Source organism: Saccopteryx leptura, chromosome 2 (assembly GCF_036850995.1).
Source record: "Saccopteryx leptura isolate mSacLep1 chromosome 2, mSacLep1_pri_phased_curated, whole genome shotgun sequence".
In the NCBI taxonomy this organism is placed as follows: Eukaryota; Metazoa; Chordata; class Mammalia; order Chiroptera; family Emballonuridae; genus Saccopteryx; species Saccopteryx leptura.
Window position 1 is genome coordinate 318702681 of NC_089504.1, and position 25437 is coordinate 318728117.

The following is a 25437-nucleotide window of genomic DNA, read 5'->3' on the forward strand; positions in this document are numbered from 1 at the left end:
AAGTCTGTATCTGGCTCCACCTCTGAGTGTATCTAGAACAAGCTTTTGTTCCTCAAATGTCATATATTTGGGAAGGACATTTAGCGCAATTTGTTTGAAACAGACCTAACTAATATATCCAGTTCCTAGGTTGAGAAGATATACTCCATTATTACTTGATGCTCCTAGGCGCGATGTTAGGGGCAGACAAGATAACATCCCTTACATTTGCTAGTGTGCTCAATTGTGGGTCCCCTTAGGGCAGTGGTTCTCAACCTTTCTAATGCCGTGACCCCGCAATACAGTTCCTCATGTCGCGGTGACCCCAAACCAAAAAATAATTTTGGTGGCTACTTCAGAACTGTAATTTTGCTACAGTTATGATTTGGAATGTAAATACCTGATATGCATTATGTATTTTCTGATGGCTTTAGGTGACCCCGCTGGGGTCACGACCCACAGGTTGAAAACCGCTGCCTTAGGGAAAGGTGTGGAGGTATTTTTTAGAGTATCTATTACCATTGTTTGGCGTCCTTGGGCCGGAATATTCCTCTTTATTTATTCATTCATTCATTCTTTTATTCTCAAGTAATTGTCTTCTCTGTGATAGGCATTGCTCCAAGTACTGAGAATATAGCAAAAATGAACAACAACAAAAAAAAATGGTTCTGCTTTAGTGAGGCTGGGAGCACATGCACGTATACTGTGCCGGGTGGTGAGTCAAAACTCAGGATAAACAGGGGGAAAGGCTGAGAGAGGGGTTTTCCGTTTAAAAGCAGAATGCTCAAGGAAAGAATTTCTGATGTGAGGACTCGTGACCAGAGAGGGTTCGCTGGGAAAGGGAACAGGAAATGCTAAGGCACTGAGGCAGGAACACTTTCACAGTGTAGTGACAGAGAAAGCGTTGCGTGACAGGTTTCCAGAAAGCGTGAGAGGAGCGTTGAGTACAGAGACTATAGGAAGCACTAATAAAGAAATTGGCAACAGGGGGCAGGGGCAAAGAAATGAGATTAGGTAAAAAGGAGGGCGGGTTTTGGGGATGGCTGCTAGGATTAGAAACATACAAAATTGGTACTGTATTTTTGTATGTTTCTAATCCTAAAAATACCGTACCAATTTTGTTGTGTGGATAAATGAATTTTGGTGCAGAATGGCCCTTTGGAAGTTGTCAGCCCTTGAACTTCATTCTAGGATGGAAGGAGCAAATTATTATCAAAACTGCAACAGTGTTCGTTTGCTGGTCGTCTGAGCAGGCTCACTCTGTGAACCTTTCTTTGTCTTTTCTCTGTACCTATTCTTTATTGCCTGGCCAATGTTTTTTATTCCGCTACTTCAAACTGACAGTTTGGGTCTGATGTCTGAAGGTTACCTCACCTGCCAGTAGAACTGAGAACCCAAAAGTCTACTATTCCGGTTAGTTGTTGAATTTGTCACTCAATACATTAAAGCCTGGAATGATTTGTTTGAGAAAACTTGTTAGAAGGAGAGCGAGCAGCGCCATCTGCTGGAATTAATAGGAGGGGAGGAGGCTGTGCTGAGAGCTGTCCGTGGTACTGCCCGGTTTGTTGCTGAAGTCATGAACCCAAGTGTATTCGAAGGGGATTTCTGTCACTTCTACTCGTTTCTGATGCCAGTATTCCACCTCGTGCATTACTCTTGTAGTGTCTCTTTTCACCTTGTCATCATCCAATATCCAAAACTATCGTTGAGACTAGCTGCATTTAATTTTATTATTTCTCTTTGAATCTTTTGGAAATTAGATCATAGAAGGATGGCATTGGAAAGGGACCTTAGAAATCATCTAGTTCCATGTTTTCAAACACATTTCGGATGCAGAAACTCTTGGGAAGCTATAGCTGTAACCCTCATTTCAGACACCCATAATCTGAGGCCTAAACACAGGGTGAAATGGCAAAGACTAGAAGGTAAATACACTGATTGCTAAACCGCTTCCTGTATCAGTTAAGATGCTTTCAGATGCAATAAAGATGGCTTAATCAATAACATATATCTCTTAATAGGAAGCCTTGAGGTGGCTGCGGGAATAACTCAGGGGCAGAGCAATGTCACCAAAGACCCAGGTTCGTCCCGTTGCCCTTCCTGTTCTCCTTGGTGTCTGGTGTTTGCACAGTGGGTTCGGCAACATTAGGATGACAGCCCTTACTCAGGATGCAGGGGCAAAAAGGAGGCCGTTATTCCTCTTGTATGCTAAGAAATTTGTTCCAAAGGGCCCCCTCAAGAATCACTTTCATGTATCGGCCAGGAGGGAATAATAGGTCCCATCTTAATGAGATTATTGACAAAGAGAACGGAATTGCCTTGTCTGACTTAGACAAACCCAAATTCGCCCTCTGGGCCTGGGGTAGGATGCATAAGATTCTGTGGAAGCACATAGATCCCTGGACCACACTGGGCCAGGTCACAAAGAAAAGGTGGGGAGTGGCTCATTGTTGGGGGGAAAACTTACATGAGTCTCTCCCACTTCTGCTTGTCTTCTGAGTGAGGGGTTTTGCGGACACCCTTCTATGGATGCGTGGATGCCCAACAGCCTGGATGACGGTGTCTTCCTCTACGACAGAGGGCGGGTTTGTTTTCTGAGCAGGATAATAAAGCTCATGCCTCTCCCCAGAGCAGAAGTGGGGCAAGTTTTGCTAGCAGCCCTTTGAAAATATTGCAGTTTCCTAGGTTTAGAATTCTTGGCTGCATCACATGCCCCCCTGGGACTTGGGGGACAAGGGAGAAACCCATGTGGGCATGACGTTCATGTTCCCTGCTACACCAGGAAATGAAAAAGTCCTTGGTCTCTGACCCAGAAGTCCCCTGTCTTGAGCCAGCACCTCTGGGACTAAGGCAGGTCAGCTTCTTTGTTTGCAGGTAGGTTAAATCTCAGACACTCCCTCATTCTTGATACTAACGGAAAGGCGACCATTAGTGTTTGCCACGCCAGATCCGTGCAAGTCTCAGATGCCTTCTTCTGGAAACAAGGATATTTTCACTGTGTAAGAAATCCCTTTTCCACAGGCAGAAACAGGGTGACGCTTCCTCTCCAAATGAGGACGCACATTAAGCGAAGATGGAGGCCCCGGCGCGGGTCCCTTCATGCTGCCTTCCTGCACTCCACTCCCGGACTCCCTCTGTAATGATCTCCTTTAATATGTCAGTTCCTCTCACCCAGAAGATCAGGAGCAGTCAGCCACAAACCAAACTTCAGAAGCCTGTGAAGCATGCTTGCCATGTGCCCTGGAGACAGGATGTCTCAAAGGCGTCCCTTAGCGATGTCAGGGGAACTGACATGGAGTGACTGAGACAGGGGAACCGTCTCCCCTGCTCTTACACTGGCCTTGCAGCCCCCTTCCTCAGGAAGCACCGAAGGGAAGGGGGACGCGATGAAATGGTGAATATTTGCTTCAGCAAAAGCCTAATGGAAGCTCTTGCAGGGGGGTCATGCTCTCAGAGGACCTTGCCCTTGAACCTCTCTTACTGGACCCAGTAGGGGTGAGAAGGCTAAGCCCGGCATGATCCCTTCTCTAGAAAGAAGCATTGATGTTAAGATGACCCCTGGTCCAGAGGAAGAAACAGGGGGTCCAGTGGGATGAGCAGAGGAAAAAAAGTATGGGTATTTCCAGTTAACATCTGATTAGCTCAGAGTTGTGACATTTGAAGACCTGGACAAGAATTTGTCGTAGCAAGAGGGGAGGAGGAGTGGAAATGAGAGCCACATTTGTCCTCCACCACCAAGGCAGACCTGTGGAGTTACACCCAATTTACCCCTAAATTCTATGTCCCTGATGGCTGTTGATACTTTTAAAACAAAACAGTCTTTTCCACTTAGATCAGAAACCCCGTTCCCTTGCTGCTCTGACAACTTACATTTTAAAATGCACCTGCCGAAACATAGCACCACAAGAATACACCAGGTTCAATCTTAAGACGGAGGCTGCGTTCTCCCCGCTGACTAGACCAGACGCACAGGGAAGGATCACTCGGTGTATGGGCCATGGGACTGTCAGCCTGCATGCTGGTCGTACTGCCATGGGGCCCTTGATTAAGGTCGCTGGCCTCCGTCACGCCGCAGTGACACCCGGGGCAGGAGCTCCTCATTCAGAGGCGATAGCTCACCAGAGTAGGTGCTGGACCCACTGCAGGTGTTAAAATGGAAGTTCCCTTTCTGGTGACAAGGGCAAAAATTCCTGGGTACAATTAAGTTGATTGAACTGAGCTCCGCAGCTAATGTCCCTGTTGCTCAGTAAAGTTAATGCAGCTTTCAGAGGTAGCCTGACCCAAAGGCAGGGAACAGGCTGGGTCCTGGGAGAATCCGGCGTACTGCGGTTTTCAAATTAGAAGTTTGATTGCTTGCGACATCACCTCAAAATGGTACTAATCCAAAGAAGCTGAGTTTTCGACTAGCCCAGGGAGGGAAAAAAAATGGAAGATATTAAAGTGCTTAGAGATTAGGCAGATGCTTATTGGTAGATAGAGGGGCTAAATCTCTTTGTAACCAAAGTCAGAACATCTACTGGTGGACCACTTCCTTAATGTTGAAAAAGAAGTCACCGAGCCTGAGGAGCTGGGGATGTGTGTGCTGCTTCCACACGAAGCGACCTCTCCTGCCAATTGCAAGGGGGAAAAATCGACATTTAAAAACCGTGCTTATAAAACACTCAGTGGTCACTTGGGAATTAAAAAAATAAAATGTGACACAAGAAAACTGCTTACAACCGAAGTTGCCAAAGCAACCACCCAAACCATTTTCTGTTGTTGAACAGTGAGGTATTGCAGGAGGAGGTTGACTTGGAGCAGATCTATGGGGGGAAACATAATTTGTGGTCAGTGCTGAAGGGCAGGTTACAAGTAGGACCCAGCATCCTAGATGGGGAACGACCGAGGTGTGTAGCAAATGATTCTAGAAAGGGGGTTGTTCTGCAGGGTTCTGGAGCTCCGTTTTGGACAGCCACAGGTAGTCTGGAAAAAAAAATATGCAGGTCACCTTCATTCATACACACCAACAATTCACAACTTCCTAGCTTCCAGTAGCAACAACAAGGAAATGAAAGGAAGTTGTGTGAATTCCTCCCAAAGCAGTAGCTCTCAACTTGAGCTATCTGTTCATATCTTCCAGGTAGTGTTTAAAAATACCAATGCTGGCCCTGGCCGGTTGGCTCAGTGGTAGAGCGTCGGCCTGGCGTGCAGGAGTCTCGGGTTTGATTCCCAGCCAGGGCACACAGGAGAAGTGCCCATCTGCTTCTCCACCCCTCCCCCTCTCCTCCTTCTCTGTCTCTCTCTTCCCCTCCCGCAGCCAAGGCTCCACTGGAGCAAAGTTTGCCTGGGCGCTGAGGATGGCTCTGTGGCCTCTGCCTCAGGCGCTAGAATGGCTCTGATTGCAGCAGAGTGATGCCCCAAGATGGGCAGAGCATCGCCCCCTGGTGGGCATGCTGGGTGGATCCCAGTCGGGCGCATGCAGGAGTCTGTCTGACTGCCTCCCTGTTTCCAGCTTTGGAAAAATACAAAAAAAAAAAAAATATATACCAATGCTTACAACCAGACCGACTGAGTGAGCCCAGCTCTCTGGGGATGGAGTGGGAAATAGATGAATAGATGTTTTATTAAGCCCTGCCCTAAGAGCCACTGTGGAGTTAGGTTAGGTGTAGGATCAAAAGATCCAGGGTCTGAAACATGTGACAAGCCTGGGTTCCCACCCTGACTTCGACTCCATTACTGGTTCAGTCAGTGACACTCCACATGTGCGTAACCACTCCAGAGTTTGGTTCTCAGTCTAGAGTCAATGATGGTGACTTCTTGATACGTTTCCATAGAGATGAAGAAAATAAATGTTTGCCCGACCCCCAGTACAGGTCTGTTTTCCTCTCTTTAGTGAGTGACGGCTCATAACGGAGGGCTGGTTCATCCTCTTTTGCAGGATTTTGCCGCGGACCTTTGTAGCGAGTGGTGGGCTCGGGCTCTTTCTCTCCCTCTGCTCTGTTTTTCTCCTGCTCTTTGGTACCTGGGAGGAAGCCACTCACCTGTTTGTCACACTTTCTGCTTTCCCAGCTGCCACAGAAGTGTCCTTCTCGTTTGATGTCGGAAATGGGCCAGTGGAGATCGTAGTGAGGTCACCCACCCCTCTCAATGATGACCAGTGGCACCGGGTCACCGCGGAGAGGAATGTCAAGCAGGCCAGCCTGCAGGTGGACCGGCTGCCCCAGCAGATCCGAAAGGCGCCCACAGAGGGCCACACCCGCCTGGAGCTCTACAGTCAGCTGTTTGTGGGTGAGTAGGGCCAGGGCCACTGTCACCACCCTCTGTTGGCTTTGCTGACCTTCATGACAGAAAAAGTGCAACAGCCTGTGGAGTGCTTTGCTAGTGATCGTTCCAAAAGTTACGCATGTAGGGGGCTCCTGTTGTCTCTCCCAAGACGGAATGGAACGAGAAAGGGGATTCAAGAGGCCGGAGTCCGGTCCCGCTTCCCGCTTTCTGGTAGTGGAGTCCCTGCAGTCTTCGTCTGCAGAGTCAGAGGGGAGTCGGGGGTGTTGCTGAGGTCTCTGACCTGGGCAAGTTCCGGCTTATGGCTTTAGAACAGTATCCAGTTCTCTGATAATTTAGGACATTTGTAACTGTGCAAAAGGAGGGAGGGAGGGAGGGGACAGGAAGGAGGTGGACTCCCTACATTCAGGTTTGCTTAAAAAGTAAGTGCAAACCCATTCCTTTCTTTGGGCTTCTTACCGAGGCCCTCCCTGCGCTGGAAGAAGTTCAACAGGGAGAAGTTGACACACTCGCTGTTGAGAGGTCTGCACAGGACATGGGGTTCAGCCTCAGGGTCTGGGCCTTGCTCTCGGCCTGTCGCAGCTGAACCGTGGGGTTCAGCCTCGGGGTCTGGGCCTTGCTCTCGGCCTGTCGCAGCTGAACCGTGGGGTTCAGCCTCGGGGTCTGATCCTTGCTCTCGGCCTGTCGCAGCTGAACCGTGGGGTTCAGCCTCGGGGTCTGGGCCTTGCTCTCGGCCTGTCGCAGCTGAACCGTGGGGTTCAGCCTCGGGGTCTGGGCCTTGCTCTCGGCCTGTCTCAGTTGAACCGTGGGGTTCAGCCTCGGGGTCTGGGCCTTGCTCTCGGCCTGTCGCAGCCGAACCGTGGGGTTCAGCCTCGGGGTCTGGGCCTTGCTCTCGGCCTGTCGCAGCCGAACCGTGGGGTTCAGCCTCGGGGTCTGGGCCTTGCTCTCGGCCTGTCGCAGCCGAACCGTGGGGTTCAGCCTCGGGGTCTGGGCCTTGCTCTCGGCCTGTCGCAGCCGAACCGTGGGGTTCAGCCTCAGGGTCTGGGCCTTGCTCTCGGCCTGTCTCAGTTGAACCGTGGGGTTCAGCCTCGGGGTCTGGGCCTTGCTCTCGGCCTGTCGCAGCCGAACCGTGGGGTTCAGCCTCGGGGTCTGGGCCTTGCTCTCGGCCTGTCGCAGCCGAACCGTGGGGTTCAGCCTCGGGGTCTGGGCCTTGCTCTCGGCCTGTCGCAGCTGAACCGTGGGGTTCAGCCTCGGGGTCTGGGCCTTGCTCTCGGCCTGTCGCAGCTGAACCGTGGGGTTCAGCCTCGGGGTCTGGGCCTTGCTCTCGGCCTGTCTCAGTTGAACCGTGGGGTTCAGCCTCAGGGTCTGGGCCTTGCTCTTGGCCTGTCGCAGCTGAACCGTGGGGTTCAGCCTCAGGGTCTGGGCCTTGCTCTCGGCCTGTCGCAGCCGAACCGTGGGGTTCAGCCTCGGGGTCTGGGCATTGCTCTCGGCCTGTCGCAGCTGAACCGTGGGGTTCAGCCTCGGGGTCTGGGCCTTGCTCTCGGCCTGTCGCAGCTGAACCGTGGGGTTCACCTCAGGGTCTGGGCCTTGCTCTCGGCCTGTCGCAGCTGAACCTCGCAGGTTCCTTCCCACCCACTCCGATTCCCATGGCGAGTCGAATTTTCAGTTTTGTTTTCCAGAAAACCCACACTTTAGGAAAGTCACCGTTTTCCTCTGTTAAATGAAAAAGAAAAGCAAGTTTGAAGGTCGTTGAAGCTGCGTGCCACCTTAGACACCCCCCCACCCCCACCACCACTGCTCTCTGAGTTTCTGGGTTAATTGATCAAGTCAGCCACTGTGACAGCCTCAGACCAAGCACCACCAGACGTGACCTGGTGGCTGTTCGCATCCATAACACGCGCTGCCCGGTGGCAGAGACTCACTGAGGGTCAGTTCATTTTCACAAGAGCCAGAGCGCCCCCCTCGCGGGTCTTCCATAGTTGTGTGGAGATGCTTTAAGAACATTGGAAAGTCACAAGGAGAAAGGTAAAGTTAGATACTCCCTCGTCTGCGGCGGCGTGGGCCAACGACAGCAGTCAGCTCAGCCCGTTCGTTCTGGAAGCAAGCCCCATGTGTCCCACTGTGTCAGCTCAGGCCGGGAAAGAGGTCTGGGGTTATGACATAAAGTGCTGATTCCTCCACTTCCAGCTAGACCCTACCCCTTCGCAACCCTTACCTCAATGTACAGTTCTCAGAATTGCGCCTTGTTTTTAAATCATCTTTTCGTGAGTTAAACATCGGGTTCACTGACTGCTGCTAAATATGGTGACTGAAGGTCCCTGATCAATATGTCTTGCCCAGATTCCCCAAGACGAGTCTCTTCCAAATTCCTGTTAGTCCCAAGCATGCTGGTTAGAGTCAACCTGGTTTCCATCATAATGGGACCCTGACTGACCCGTTTCTCTCTCCTTTTTTTTTTAACGTGTCTCTGGCTATGGAGGTTCAACTTCACTTTTACCCCTTTCTGTTCACTGACTACAGTGGTCTCCATTAAATGTGGAGACCAAGTAAAATGGAGAGAGTACAAGGCAGCATTTATTGTGGTCTTGGAAATTTTTTGATTTGTTTAAACAAGGATAATTTATACAAAGAGAAGAGTGCCGAGGCAGAATTCGGCAGAACAATTAAAATTCAAAGAACTGGCAAAAAGAAAGAAATAACATCTCAGGAAGAAAAAGAAGAAGAGAGGAAATAAGCCAGGAAGAAGTAGGTGGGGGAGACCCAGGAGTTCTATGAGACCCTCTTTGTTTGTACGACAATACTAGCAGGTGTTCTGCGTGGCATTATACAAGAAGAATATCTTTTGAATTTAGTAATTATGAAACCATGAGTGACCTTGGACAGAGATGTTTTAAAACACTGGGCAGACACAATGAGTCGACCCATCTTTTCACTTGATGAAGAAGAGCAAGTTTCATGTCCCAGCTCCTCCTTTCCTGTTATCTCCGTGGTGGGCATGATGTGTACCTCCCAGATGTTTACACCAACGTGCACAGGTTTCTGCGATCGAAGCCCACTCCAGGGGACATGTGGAGGGGGGCTTGTTTCAAGAAAGACATCGAGTTCACCAGCTATGAAATTTGGGAGTCCGTTATCACAAGACTATTCAGTAGGAATTCCAGCAGCTAGAGTTCTTCTCAGTCCGTCTCTAATAAGAAGCGTCATTTGTCTAATAAAGCAGTTGAATTAGTTGGTTCCCAACATTTCTTCCAACCCTAAGCACGTATGATTACACGTTTAGAGATGGTTGAGCTGCCAAGCATTTGTCCTTTCTTCTGTGTCCTGTGGTTGACAACATGGGCTTTGAATCCCACCTCCATCCCATCCCAGCTGAGAGACTGCTGACAGGTGACTCAGTACTTCTGTGTCACACAGGGATGCAGTTCTGCATCTTGGGACACAGTGAGGTAACCTGTGCGAGTCACTGTGGAGGCCCTGGCATAGTCAGCACACAGAGTCGTTTCTCCATAGTTTACCTTTTATTCTCAGCTTCCTTCTTCCTCCCTGGGACAGTCGCCTCCTCCCACGGTGACTGATTAGCCTCAGCCCTCCCAGGGACTCAGAACCATGGCCTGAGTGGCAGCCACAGGCCAGATTGTTCCTTGTGTTTGGAGAACAGCAAAGATGCTCAAGGTCGTTATCTAAGCATAAACGACACCAGGCTGGATTGAGCCAAAGCTCCATGGGCACAGAGACCTGCCAGGGAGTTCAGGGTCCTGGCCACCAAGGCAGCGGGCAACCCAGGGCCTGATCAGGGAGCTAGTGAGCATGTGCTGTAGGCAGCGGTGAGCAGGTGACACAGGGCAGGCGTCAGGTGGAGAGATGAATTCACAGCCAGCTCCAGCCAGGCCAGAGCGGGTCACAGCTCTTGGCAGCAGTTTCCAGAGGAGGTTGGAGTCCAGGAGAGCTTGGAGGCTGCTGCAGAAAACCTCAGGAAGAAGCCAAGCTCCTAAGTGGCTCATTGAGAGGGAAGGTTGGGTCCTCTTAACTAATGACAAAGGTCCAGGCTGCAATTCTCTTGGCTCGGACTTCTTCTGAATCGCACTGGGTGTTAAGGGAGGCCACACCTTCTGTGCAAGATGTCAGCCCCAGGGAGCCAGAAAATTAATTCTCACTCCTTTGGGACCTTCTGTGCTGTGTGGGGAGCCTGGCTGGTGACCCAGTGGAAGAAGCGGTGTCTTCAGGAGGACTCATGGGAGACAGGGAGGCACTGTATGTGACATCACTGTCCACGCATTGTTGCCGAGCCCAGAGTTTGGGGTACCCTGGACTTCCTCCCTTTCCTGCATTACTTCCATCAGTAAGTCTGTGACTCTGCCTCCAGACTGCGCCCTGGACACATATCACTGCTCTCTGTTGACTCAGGTCCAACCCTGGTCAAAGCCGCGTGATTCTTGCTTGGACTGTTGCAACTGGCCTCCTAACTGGCCCCCTAACTGGCCTGCAGAGACGGGAGATATGCCCTGAGTACCCCTGCTTTAGCGCATGTGCACGGGCTGCTCCCTCTGCCTGAAACACGCCCCTGGACATCGACACAGCTGACTCCTTGTTGTGTCTGTCCCCAGAGAGGCCTTCTCTGCCTGCTCCGTGTACAGTCATCTACTGCTATGCGTGCTCCTGACGACTTGTAACCTGTCACTTACTTTGGCGTCCTCCCCCTAGACAGGAGCCACCTGACAGCAGAGCTCTAGAGGAAGACTACCGTCACTGTCCCATGACAATTTGCTGAGTGAGCCCTCGAGCGCACCAATCAGTGAAATGCACGTTTGCTGTTCGTTCTCAGAGTTGAGATTCCTAGTCAAGCGTAGGCCGTCCCATCTCCCAGGCAAGAAGGGTGTGTTTTCTCATAAACTCCCTCCAGAATTCTTCTCTCGACATGTGGTGCTCTTTGCCATCTTTGGAAATACCTTTTTTTTTTAGCAAGAGACAGAGAGAGAGACAGAGACAGACAGGAAGGGAGAGAGATGAGAAGCATCACTTCGTAGTTGCTGCCCTTGAGTTGTTCATCGATGGTGGCTGGGGTCCTGATGCAGCCCCCCCCCCCCACCAGCTGCTGCTTCGCTGTCGCCCAGACTGGGGGAGGGAGCGTGGGGGGCGGGGGGGTCATGCCTAGAAACCACAGCCGGAAGAACAGAAATAAAATAAGATGACTTCCTGGATATAATCTAGTTTGGAAAAAAAATAAAATAAAATCACTGGATGGAAGAAGTCAATAAACTGCCTACAGAACAAAAATGCAAATAAACGATGGAAGCAGCTGCCTTCCCAGCCCGTCCCAGGATCGCAGCTCCGTTCATTTCTCCTGCCTGGCCCCCTTCCCTCCCAGCCCTGCCTGAGGGGGCGCACTGGAGTCCGAAGCTCTTTCCTCAGCCAGGAGACCCCCCCCACCCTGTCCTCTCCACCTCCCGTGAAGGATGGCCCTTCCCCACGAGGACTCACCATATGTTCTTCCTGCCCTTTGCCCTTGAGCGGTCAGAACTAATTAACTTTTGCCATTTCAGCTGCCTTTTTAGTTAGAGTTTTAATAGATGAAGGGAAGTTATGGCGGACGCCGGTTTTTTACCTTCTTTTTATGTACGCCCAACATAATCGAATGGACGGTGAACTTTTAACCCTCCTTGGAGCCTTCAACTAAAAGACAGTCTCTGAATTAACTAATGCCACCTAATTATTTCCGTTGGGGCTGAGCCGCTTTCCGAAGGCAGAGGTGACGATCCGTGCAGGGACTTGGAGAGAGAGGCTTCGGACCGAAGAAAGGAGCCAGTCAACGAATTAGTCAAAAAATGTTCCACATGGGCTTTTCCCCCCAGTCTTTTAGTAAGGACTGAACTAAACATCATGATGCTAAATGGCACCGGTCACACAAAAATAAGAAGATTGGGGCAAAAAATAAAAATTAGCATCAGTGACACAGACAGTGAGGAAGGGACAGGTGATCACCGCCCCACCGTCTGTCCTGGGAGACTCTAAGAAAAGTGGGGGGGAAGTATGCACTCTAATTAGCTCGGATGGACAGAGCTTTGCACCCTAAATGCCTCTTTCTGTCCTCTCTCCTGTTGTCGGCCTCGTTGTCGAGGTCCAGGGTGGGGAGCGCATGGCAGGGGACCCACTGTTCATCTCGTGGTCCGGCTGTGACACTCCGGGCAGGGTTCCTCATTCATTTTAATTTCACTTCACTATTTTTCCTTTTTTCCTTTTTCAGCATTCCCAATTCCATTCTCTCCCTACCGCTGGTACCCAGAGGAATGTATTTTGTGTACGCCTGTGATGTATTTGTTTGGACATGTGTGTGTCCCGGAAAGCCCAGGGCGTTGTGACTCTGCATTAGTGAATTGTACTACAAACCTCACTCCGTGTTTTGCCCGCTCACTGAGCCCTGTGTGTGTAAGCTCTGTGGGCAGCTCCGTGGCAGTTGTGTGTCTAGAGTTCCTCTTTGGGCATACCACAGCTTGTATGTGTGCTCTCCTCCCAGGCCCGGTCCCATGGCCTTGCGAGCTCACGTCCACTCCCACGGGCTGAGCACACGTTTCCACGGCTACCGTCTGCCTAAGCGGGAGGCAGACCCATGGGCCGGAACTGCGCTCCTCACGAAGAGGAGAAATCTCTTGTCCCGGGATGAGGGACCTCTAGTTCCCACAGTCTCTGTCTCGGTCACTTCCTCGTTCATGTCCCCACACGCCACTCCGAAGGCCCCCTCCCACCCAGACAGGGGCAGCTGTCTTCCACTGCCATTGATTCATAAACCAAGCACCTGCTAAACCAGGGGTCCCCAAACTACGTCCCGCGGGCCACATGCGGCCCTCTGAGGCCATTTATCCGGCCCCTGCCGCACTTCCGGAAGGGGCACCTGTTTCATTGGTGGTCAGTGAGAGGAGCATAGTTCCCATTGAAATACTGGTCAGTTTGTTGATTTAAATTTACTTGTTCTTTATTTTAAATATTGTATTTGTTCCCTTTTTTTTTTTTTTTTAACTTTAAAGTAAGATATGTGCAGTGTGCATAGGGATTTGTTCATAGTTTTTTTATAGTCCGGCCCTCCAATGGTCTGAGGGACAGTGAACTGGCCCCCTGTGTAAAAAGTTTGGGGACCCCTGTGCTAAACCCTTTCTCTCTCAACCTGTTCCCTCACTAGTCAGAGTATCGTTACTCCACGGAGAGCACTGTCTCAAAAATAACCAAATCACGTAGCCTTTTACTATTTTTGTGTTTTCCTTGACCTCCCCGTAGTGTCATGTTCCCAGCCATGCCCTCCACGCAGTCCTGACCTCGCAGACGCCCTCTGTCCTCTGCTGCCCTCCCAGCCGCCCTCCTCCCCCCCTTTTCCCTCCTCCCACCCCCCTCTGCCCTCCTCCTCACCCCCCCTCTGCCCTCCTCCCCAACCCCCCTCTGCCCTCCTCCTCACCCCTCCTCTGCCCTCCTCCCCACCCCTCCTCTGCCCTCCTCCTCACCCCCCTTTGCCCTCCTCCCCAACCCCCCTCTGCCCTCCTCCTCACCCCTCCTCTGCCCTCCTCCTCACCCCCCTTTGCCCTCCTCCCCCACCCCCCTCCTCTTGCCCCTCCTCTCCTGCCCTCTCCCCCCCCTCTGCCCTCCTCCTTACCCCCTCTCTGCCCTCCTCCCCAACCCCCCTCTGCCCTCCTCCTTACCCCCTCTCTGCCCTCCTCCTCACCCCCCTTTGCCCTCCTCCCCAACCCCCCTCTGCCCTCCTCCTCACCCCCCCTCTGCCCTCCTCCTCACCCCCCTTTGCCCTCCTCCTCACCCCCCCTCTGCCCTCCTCCCCAACCCCCCTCTGCCCTCCTCCTCACCCCCCTCTGCCCTCCTCCTTACCCCCTCTCTGCCCTCCTCCCCACCCCCCTCTGCCCTCCTCCCCACCCCCCCACCCCGCCCTCCTCCTCACCCCACCTCCTTGCGGGCTTCTTTTCTTCTTCCTGGGGCGGATGTTTGCAAAGGCTCGTTTGATGTCTGGAGTCCTAGAGAGAGAACAAGGGGATGGGTGGCTAACAGCACTGGGGATGATTCTTGGTGGTGGATGAAAAGAGATTGGATATGATTGTTTAAAAAAACAAAGGCTTTTGCTACCTAGCCAGGTAGCTCAGTTGGTTCGAGTGTCATCCCGATATGCTGAGGTTACAGGTTCCATCCTAGGTCAGAGCACATCCAATAATCAACCAACAAATGCATAAATTAGATGATTCTCTTTCTCAGGTCAATTAAAACAAATAAATAAAAATAAAAACTTTTAAAGACAGATAATAAGGAGAGAGAGAGAGAGAGAGAGAGAGAGAGAATGTAGTATATTAGAATCAGCAGAAAGAAGATGCTTATTTTGCTCCAAAAATGAGCAGAACTCACGAGCAGAACACACAGCGAGAACAACAGCATACAGACGTTGGTAAAAGAAATATTTAGACAGCGTTCCACACTGACCTCTTTAAAATTAGGGTGTGCCTTGATGTTCACTGAAGTCACTACTCATCATTTATAATTTGGATCTGGTTGGGCTCTGGTGGTTTAACGCGGCCGTCTCTCTCAGTCCCCACCGTTGGGAGGGACTTGGAACAGAGAGACTTGCCACAGAGCGCTGGCCCCTGCAGGAGCCCTGCCTGACCAAGCGTAGGGAGGTGACCGACGCCCACCATCTAGGGGCGGAGCACATAACTGCTTTGGTTTTAAAGATGCAGTATATTAAGCCCTTGCACCAAAAAAAAAATAATGAATTATTTCCATAATGGCATCAAAGAAATCTTTGTTGACCATCTGGCCCCGGCTCTGAACAGTGAGCATTGCACGCCTCTTCCAGTGTCCCACACCCTCGTGGCTTCGGGGAAGATGTCCTGCCACGTGGTGAGTGGTTCGTCTCAGCAGTGGATCCCTCTGTCAGCCATGGTCTGGCCCCCGACGAGCTGTGCGTCATGGTACAAGTCAGCGCTCCTTGGTCTCCGTTGTGCCTCGCCTGGGAAGTGGGGATAATGATCATGCCTCACTCCGAGAGTTCACACCTGTTGAGTTTGAGACAGGATGTGGGGCAGCTAGTATTCAATGAACATCAGCTTTGACACAGCGGTGTTTGATCACGCCTGTCCTGGCGGCGTGGCCTCCCCTGTGAACTCAGACCACTTAGCGCCGTCCGTGTCACAGCGCCTTCCCATGTAGACGCTTACGAGGGCTCTTCACCATCGGAAACCCAGTGCTCCCTCCATCTCTGTTTTGAAGTTTTATTCTAGGTTAAATAGTTTGGACTCCTTTTCTTGGAGGACAGTAGAACATCCATGCCGTGATAATGAACTAAAAAAAAAATAAAATTGGTCCTATTGAATGAAGTTATGAACACTCATGAGCAATATCTGTAAAAACCATTTTCCAAACCCCAGCTTCCCAAGCATTGAATCATGTGATCCGGCATCCGTTAACTGCCTCCACTGCTGAGGTCCCCAGCTTAAGCAGATGCCTGGGTTTCAAGGTTACGCATCTGTATTTCCTTTTTTGTGGATTCAAGTTGACAGTCATCCGTGTTACCTAAGAGACAACGCTCACACATAGAAGAGGAGATGGAGCAGGTGCAGCACCTGCAACTCCGGGGGCCCCGCTAGCCAAGCACAGACTGCTTTGCCCCCCTCGCCTCCACGGGCCGGTGTGGCAGCCATGGAGGAGAGCCCGGGTTGGGCGGGTCACTTGGACACAGAGAAGTCACAGCGTCCCTCTTCATCCTGGAGCCCTCTTCCCAGGGACGTGCTGCTGGACCCTCTTTCTGTTGCTTCCTCAGTGGAGTCTGTCAAAATCACAACCTCCCCCAGCCCACTCCTGTCCCTGAGCACTGCCTGGCATTCCTTCCCATAGTGGTCATCACCGTCCAACACCCAGTACACCTGCCTTAACATGTTGAGTTTGTTACATTTCCTTCCCCCTCCGCAAGAAGGTAAACTCTACAAGAGCAAAGACTTCTGTGTGTTTTGGTTCTCTGGAACCCAGCTTTGCTTCTTAGAAAACCATTATGCCCTGAATTGGAGAACAGTGTCTTTTTTAAATAATTCCTCTGGATCACCATCTTCACCCTCTTTGTCTAATTTAATACCTGATTATGTTGCCTCGATCTTCTGTGCATTTGATGAGGGTGTCTCATCTGTGATGGGTAGTTACAGAATTTTCATAATTAATTTGAAATTGCTGTACCTGAATAGCATTTCCAAAGGGGGAAAAAAAAGATTTACAAATTTAACCCACATCTCCCCTTGGATGGTTATCCCAGGCCTGATGAATGTACACGTAGTCCCTGCATGGTGGGAGCTCTCTCCAATGACAGTGTGTTGATTTTTATAATCAACAAAGATTAAGGAGCATTTTTTTATTTTGCTTGCGAACTTACCATTTAAACTTGTGACATTTGTCATCAAGAAAGATTTCTAGAAAGCACGAGTTGAACTCAAATAATTATCAACAGTTCTAGTGCATTATCATTTTTTTCTTTTTTGCATAATCCATAACGAATATTTTCAGGACAAAAGACTGTTCTTTTTAACCGACTTAGATCAGTAAGAGTACTTTCCAGCTCACTAACCGATTTAATAAATCAGGGGCCCATCGAAGTAAGAAAAAGAGTATAAGTTATCTAGTTTTTCTTTTGAGAGAGAGACATGGCACTCCACTTATCTGCTTTATACATTAAGAAGAGAGAGTACAAGGCTCTATTTAAAGAAGGCAACAAATACCAATTCGATCACCATTACATGTCACCGTCAGTAAAGAGAAGGGTGGGAAAGTCGGGTAGCAGCGCAATGGTGGAGAAGGCGGAGAGGAGAGAGAACGTAGGGGAAATTGGGACTAATTCAGTGAAATAGAGAGACGGAGACACTGGATGACAGAGGGAGAGGTTGTACATCATGGACCAGAGTGGGAAGGAATCAGGAACGTCACCTCGTTCAACCTCCTTTTTTTATGGGTAGGAGAAATTGATGCTGAGAGGGACTGAGAGATTTAATGAAAGCCACCCAACTAACCCAAAACAGTCCACAGACCTGACCAGGAGGGAGGCAAACACACAAAGGCAGGAAGGAAGACCAGTAAGTGTAAACCTCAGAAAGATCCAGGACCTGGAAGAATCTAAGGCAGAGAAACTGAAGAACATGCCCCCTCTAACCCTTTCCGGAACAGGCCCACATACATAAATAACTGCATTCAGATATCTAAAAGATATATAATATATAATAAGAATAAAAAATACGATGTAATCTAGAATTATTCGCTCTGCCAATTGGCCCTTTTTTTTAATCTCTGATTTTTTTATATTAATAATATTTACTTAGCATCTTTTAACAGTCTCTTTGTCAAACTCTCAACTATTGCTGAGACCCATTAAATATGAATTATTTCCAAATTGAATACATTCCAGATATATGAAAAGAATAGAATGTTAAGAGATGTAAATTCATAAATGTGCTGGGAGAAAATATAGTTGAATAATTATATTATTTTAGGTTAGAGTTCTTTGTAAGTCTGGTATAGAAGGCAAAAATCACACACATAAAATAGACTGGTGTGACTACCGTAAACATTCAGAACTTTCCCGGGGTGGGGGGGGGGGGAGAAACATTATATACAAATTAAGGGACAGACACAAACGGGAAGGATGTAGTTGTCAAATCTGTAACAAAGTTAAAAGCCCACAACATTGTTAATGACTAAGAAACATGACTTCTCCTACAGCCTCCCCAAAAGAGCAACTGACATGAAGAAACAAAAGTAAGAATTGGTACAACATAAAAATCATTCAAATTACAGTATTTGAAGCAATGCAAATTGAAACAATGAATTCTTTGTCCCTTCTCCTATAAATTCAATCCTGCCGGGTATTAGACTTGGTGTGGAGAAGGTGGGACTATCATTCTCCACTGATGAAACCCAAATTGGTAAGCTCTTCTTAGAGGAAATATATTTCAAGTGCCTTTAAAATGGATATGTCCTCGTACTCTGCAATTACACTTACCCAAGAACTAATTCTAAATAAAAAGTGGATATGTGCGCAAAGATTTTTACAGGGGTGTTTATTCCGGTATCATATAAAAATCAGGAAAGTTGGAATAAACGTGAAGGTCCAATAGTCGTGGAAGACAGACTAACTTATCATGCATTCACAGAGTGAGCAACTTTTTGTGCATATTGAAACAAGATGCTCTATTGTACCTGGATTGCTTAGAAAATATTTTGTGATATATTACCTGCAAAAGAAGCAAATTTTGAAACAATGTGTATACCACGATCCCGTTTCTTCCTTTGTTTTGTTGTTTACACGTGTCTGCTCTTAGATAAAAGTAGAAAAGGCTATTTGTTCAAAGTGAAAGCGCGTCATTATATCCGAGTAGAATCACGGGTTCTCTTTTCCATTTCACTCATCAGTACATTTATGGTTTCCACAATGAAAATCTGTTACATTCATTTGTGATAAGGAAAAAAAGGGGGGGGGGGGAGATAACTAAAAGCAATGATTTTTAAATTTTAGCATATTTTGAAAGGAAATAGTCTTAATTGACAAGTGATAAAAACTTAAATGGTGAGGCATTTATTGGACAAAAAGCCCTTGGAAAGCCCTTATTGCAAAAAAGAAAAAAAACATAGCTGCTAAAATGATAGAAGCCAAATTAAAATGTTTAACACATAAAAGGTGACTAATGGATTGAAATGCCTCTAAATCATGGGTGGCAAAGGCCCAAATTCCCTTCAGCACAGGTGTGAGGCTGAGCTGATGAACAGATTGCAGACTGGGAAATCCTTCAAAGCAGTTGTTGTCAATCACTTCTTTGCCATCTACTGTCCCAGAGCTTGGATCCAAAAGGGCACTGGACTCCCTTCAGTTAGTCCTCTCTTCAAACATTTCGTTTAAAAAAAAAAAGTTCCCTGGAAAATTATTATTCAAATTTATCTGCTACCCGATGAGAGAACTGCGGGTCGGGGGCTTCTAAAGATAATAGAGTGCTTTGTCATTTCACGCATGAGGATTTATTTATGGGTCCGAGCGAACACGAGCCTATCTCTGGCTAAGCGTCAGCTCCACCAGCCCTGCCTGATGCATCCACTACATCGTGACTTTTTTCTTAACAGAACAGAACAAGTGATAGGAATCCATGCCCAGACCACCAGCCTTACCCTGTCTCTCACAATCCCACTGACCACTCCATTTTTGAAGATACTGAAAACATAGACATCTCTGGGGCTCAGACCCTGAAGTGCTGCTTCTGCATCAGGTGGTCCACATAGACCAGCATTTCAGACCGTAGACTAGACAATAAGGCAGATCAGTCACAACGTTGCCACTTGGGACCGTTGAGTCCTGGTGTAAATGTCTGGATTTCCCCAAGCCTCAGTTTTCTCATCTGTACAATGGCCGCAGTGATCATAATGCCTACCTTTACAGGTTGTGAGAATCAGGTGATTGACATATATATAGAAGCCTACAGTACAGTCCCTACTACCTGGCCTTCAATAAAAGAGTAACTTTTATTTTGTCAACAGTTATCTTTTTTTCTAAATCCCCATCATGTATTTTGTTTAATAATTTTAACTGCTGTTCATTTTATTTCCAGAAAAGTGATGAATTCTAAACTACAGACATGTATATAAACTCAAGTGACTCCTTTTGCACCAGCTACTTTAAAAAAAATAAAAAATCAAATAAAAGAACATACCTCACGTAATTACAGACACAGTTAAATCCACTTGGATAAGAATGAATCTTTCCATGAAGTTGATTGGGAATAGTTTAATATTTTCATGCTCATGAACCTCTCTCTAACTCTGTAACTTACTCCAAAAAATCACAATGAACTTTTCTCTTTGTGCTCTGTCTTACGGTGACTTTTAGACAACAGCAATGAAATCTAACCTGACCTGGTAATAAATGTGGTGTGGTGTGACTTTTGTGAAAAATGATTAATTCCGATTTCTAACCCACCCCACCCCCCACCGTACAAGGCCCTGGAAACCCTTAGCATGAACTCTGTAGCAAAGCATTTTGTGAGACCAGAACCAGGACTTCCAATTCCATTCAAGTGGGCTTATCCCTTCCAGCTAACTGACTTGTTAACTCTGTTAACATATTCACGTCTCTCTGCCGTTGTATATTTCTTTCAATCATTATAGTATGGGTCTGAGTGCCGTGAAATTGAAGAGCGGAGAACCTAGAGATTACTATAAACGTCTTTTCTATAGGAAACCAGATGAGGCTTCCAAAACAACTTGGCATAATTTTTGTGTATCTCCAAACATTTTATTTCTATAGCCAATTTATTGTATCTCAGAAAGGCAGCTTCTTTTACTTGGGTACTAGATAGCCTAAGGAGAGGGGGGACAGCATCCAGTTTTTCTGTGAAGCAACAGCAAATTGAAAGTGAGGATGCTGCTCTCTGCCCTTGGCCGTCTCAGCTCCGACCACAGTTGTTCAGGGTCACCAGGAGCCATTGCAGAGGTCCTCCTGCCTGAGCTGCGTGCCTTCTGTCGTTCCCAGGTGGTGCCGGAGGCCAGCAGGGCTTCCTGGGCTGCATCCGCTCCCTGAGGATGAACGGGGTGACGCTGGACCTGGAGGAGAGGGCGAAGGTCACTTCCGGCTTCAAATCTGGGTGCTCAGGCCACTGCACCAGCTACGGGACCAACTGTGAGAACGGAGGCAAGTGCGTCGAGAAATACCACGGCTACTCCTGCGACTGCTCCAGCACGGCCTACGATGGAACGTTTTGCAACAAAGGTAAGTCTAAGCTGGTGTCCGGTCATTTCTCTACACATCCTTTTAAGCCTGAATCTTTGACATAATGGTTTTACGGCTGCACAGAAGCGCGTCCTAATTCTGAAGGTAAGATGTTCAGAATTCTTCTTCTGTCTTAGGAAAAGAGTCTCAATCAGTCCCTAACTGGTTGTTTAATAAGGTAAGAGGAGAGAAGCTTTGATTGAACGTGGTGCAGAATTTCCCTCAGAACCCAGTGACCTATGCACTGGCTGCGATGTTACAAAGCACATAGCCATGCCGCACCTTCACGGTGAGTGACGGAGTAAGGGACTCTGGAAGGGAACTCAGGCTCGAACCCTCCCACCAAGGGCCGTCAGTGGCGGTCAGCACGCTGGACAGAGGGTGGGCTGCGATGAGCCAGTGAGTACGGCCCTGGGTCTTGACGCCCACCCCTCCCTCACCTCCTGCCTCCAAGAGACTGGAGTTAAGCTGGCCTCACAAGAAAGCCTCTTTCTTAGCCTAGACACTGTCATTGTCATCGTTCTGACTCTTCCTCGGGATGTGTCTGTGAGTGGTTCTCAGCCGCAGCTGTACCACAGGGAAACTGAGATGCCCCATCTAACCAGTCAGCTCGGACCATCTCTTTGTTATATATTCCTGTGCTCTTTCAGTCTTGAGAGACTCCTTTAATGCCCAGCACATTCTGCAGAGCCAGTCAGCGGATGACATAGAGCCCAGTGCATATGGGAGTTGTCCCGTGCCCTGTGGTCCTGCGTGACCGGAAGACATTGCCTCAACTGCTCCGTGGCCAGGGCTGGGGAGAGGCAGGTGAACCCCTTTCCCAAGCTACCGTTGAAATGCATGGGAACCACGCCTCTGTCTCTAAGTGAATGCACAGCATGTGGGTGATGCTCTCTGTGCATGGTGGGTACACGTGTTCCTAAGAAGCTTTGCATAAGCAGCCTAGTCAGACTCTCAGAAACACACGGAGGGTGGTTTTGCTGGCACTGTTTGCACAAGATGCCACAATGATAGGAGGAATTACTCCATCACGTCCTGTGTACATCCAGGCTCCTGTCTGGAGATGCTCGCACATGAGCATGCAGATTAGGTCAGACAGACAGAGTTTGAAGAGCGAGCATGAGGCAGCCACCAACCAGCGTGGGGAGGAACACCATCTCTGAATAACACTGTCGCACATGAACAGTGTGATTACAGGGCATTTTCTCTGCTCGGAGCAACATGCTTCCTTGGTTTTCCTGCACTGCACAACGGAACAGGTCTGCCGAACCCATTTATTTTGCTCTTGTAGAAATGACAGTCTTGCAATTATCATCCGTTGTGCTCGGTGCTAATTGAATGCTGTCATTCCATGGCCGACGTGATGTCTGAACGCAGACAAGGTGGTGCGGATGTCTGAGAGACTCCACTCCCTAAGCACCCATTGGCAGGAAGTCTGCGAGCCGCTTAGAATCAGAGAGTTGGGTTAAACACAGTGGCCTCACCAAAGCCACCAGGGGTCAGTCAGCAATAGTCACGCATAGAAAGGCAGCTTTGCCAGTTATCGGAGATAAATTCACCTGAAGCCCGTGGGTTGCCTTTGACCTCATCTCAAAGGGTGGACACAAAAGACCCCTACACATTCTCTTAATCGCTGTTTGCAGGATTAGTTTACATTGGACTCAGTTAGTGGCTTGCGCCTGAAAAATTTTAAATTAAATTAAAAACGTACCTGGGAAGTATTTGTGGGCATCCTCCTGAGTCCAGACAAGTCTCTTCCTGACTCGGGGACAGTGACGTTGCCGGTAGAGGGGAATCACGCAGCCTTCCAGGGACGTGCCGCCCGAGGTCAGGCAAGCCCGCTCACCGTCACGGCATCTTTCCTCTCGAGCCTCTCCCTAGATAGCCTCTCTGTTCAGGGTCTCACCTCCCACGTGGCCTGGTGTTTGCCCTACCGCTTCTGTGACCCCAGGGCTGGCACCTGGGCTTCAGCAGCCATGGTCCCTATCCGGGAAGGAGTTCATGACCATCCCTGATGGGGCGGCCTTTCACAGGACAGCTCTGCGCTCTGGCTGGGGAGCCGATGTTCACAGTAATTCACAGAGTGAGAGCAGCGGGTCCCAGTGCCGCACACAGCCTGACTTGTTTACACACAGTCACATGCACACACACACACACACACACACACACACACACACACACGGCAGGCAAACGGTGAGCAAACACACCGGAACATGCACTGTCAGATGTCCTCAGAGCAAGGTGAAAACACCAGTGTTTATTGTCCTTTCTTGTTTGCCCCATTTTCTCATCTCCACCCGCTGATGTATTGATGTATTTCACCTCTAACTTCCTCCTCTTTGGCCTTTTTTGGGGAAGAAGAGTACCAAGAGTCATTCATTCAAGGGTCAACCATCACTGGTCAGAAAATAATTAGTTATTAACCAGAAATCATCGAACCCTCAGATCCCACTCTATGGAATGGAGTAGCGTCTCAGGTGGGGTGTACACATAGTTAAATTGCCCTTGAAACACCCATAGCTCAATACATTGGAGAGAGCCCAGTTGTGCACATGCCTCTGAAGCAGTCACTCTTCCTGCGTGCACTAGAAGAAGAGTATCTCCATTGAGGCCAAGTTGTATGCAAGTAAATAGCTCAAGACACTGTACCACACTCAGCCATGTGAGAGGCTCACAGTAGGACAGGCATGGGACCCAACAGAGCCCGAGGGGGCATGTCAGCCAGGCTTCTCTTCTTGTCCTCGTGTGGATTAGGTCATCGGGGGAATGGGGGCAAATGGCTCACACTATTTAAACTCTGTGTTCTCTCTCTCTCTCTCTCTCCTTCCTTTCTTCCCTCTCTCCTTCCTTTCTCCCCTCTCTCCTTCCTTTTTTCCCTCTTTCCTTCCTTTCTTCCCTCCTTCTTTTCTTCCCTCCTTCCTTTCTTCCTCCCTCCTTCCCTTCCTCTTTCCCTCCTTCTTTTTCTCTTTGCCACATTTAGGTGTGAGCTATATTCCTCTATTGACTTATTCATTTAACCAAAATTCAGTGAGCGCCTAATGTGCCTGAAAGCCTTATGTGTGTAGTTGAATCTGACTCTACTGCAATTTTCAAAACATTGCAATGGTTTATAGACACAAAATTGGAAGAATCCAGAAACCCTGAATGCGAGAGATGAGAATTAGCTGTCATCCGCGCTGCTGAGAACGGTTTGTCATTATGGCCCCTTCACTGAGCCAAGTTCCACGGGAACTTTATCATCAAGAGGCACAAAAATATCTTCTAATTCACTCGTCTTCACAATTTTTTTTTGGTTTTATGTTCATCTGCCAAATCAGAATTTGCAGTTGAGAAATACCTATCTTTAAATACTCTGAAACCATTTCATTTTTTTTGGAGTTTAGGGAGTATTCTGTTTTCTGCCAAAACATTCACTTGTCACTCATACAAAGGCCGGAACTAGAAGGACCAAGGTCACAGGACTGCAGAGTGAGGCACAGTGGTCCAATAATCACAGTGTGACCTACATTTACTGCCGCCCACCACACACCACCCTCGTGAGGTCCCACTGCGCCTCCGACCCTCCCTGGGAGCATCATGACACGAGCTAACATCTTATGGTCTGTGCTATCGATGTCCTAGAAGGAACTGTTTATGGCCAACTCGCATCCCTGCACAGAAAGTGGACAGTGGGATTAGAAGTGGGTTTCATGGCCCTGGCCGGTTGGCTCAGCGGTAGAGCGTCGGCCTGGTGTGCGGGAGTCCCGGGTTCGGTTCCTGGCCAGGACACACAGGAGAAGCGCCCATCTGTTTCTCCACCCCTCCCCCTCTCCTTCCTCTCTGTCTCTCTCTTCCCCTCCCACAGCCAAGGCTCCATTGGAGCAAGGATGGCCCGGGTGCTGGGGATGGCTCTGTGGCCTCTGCCTCAGGCACTGGAATGGCTCTGGATGCGGCAGAGCGATGCCCCAGAGGGGCAGAGCATCGCCCCCTGGTGGGCATGCCGGGTGGATCCCGGTCGGGCACGTGCGGGAGTCTGTCTGACTGCCTCCCCGTTTCCAGCTTCGGAAAAATGAAAAAAAAAAAAAAAGTGGGTTTCACTGCCGCTGCCCCCCTGGAGGGTGGGAAGTGACCTCAAACAAATTGCTCAACTCCGCTCGGCCTCCTCTTTAGAAATACATCATACCTGCCTCTTAATCCCACGGTGAAGGGCCCGTGGGATCACGCAAACAAATTTCCAGAGACAGAACCTGGCACGCGTCAAACCACGGCCGTCACTCTCCATTCTCAGCCCTGCTGGTGTCTGTTTGTTTGTGTTTTTGTTTTTGTTTTAAATCATGTCACTCTTAGTCCTTCCCTGAGAGTTTTAAATGTCATTCAGTTATCTCTGAGTACGGGATTGCCACCTCACCACGTGACAAACAAAGACAGTATTGTTGAGATGTCAACTCTAC

General features: G+C 49.1%; 1 protein-coding gene across 1 annotated transcript in view; it reads left to right on the forward strand.

Annotated features, from left to right (window-relative positions):
* CNTNAP2 (contactin associated protein 2) overlaps positions 1-25437 on the forward strand; it is a 1312105-nt gene that overhangs the window by 1167421 nt on the left and 119247 nt on the right. Inside the window, exons 17-18 of the mRNA XM_066362952.1 lie at positions 6028-6246; positions 20771-21007. Of these exons, the coding sequence (XP_066219049.1) occupies positions 6028-6246; positions 20771-21007 (456 nt within the window). The remainder of the gene's footprint in view (positions 1-6027; positions 6247-20770; positions 21008-25437) is intronic.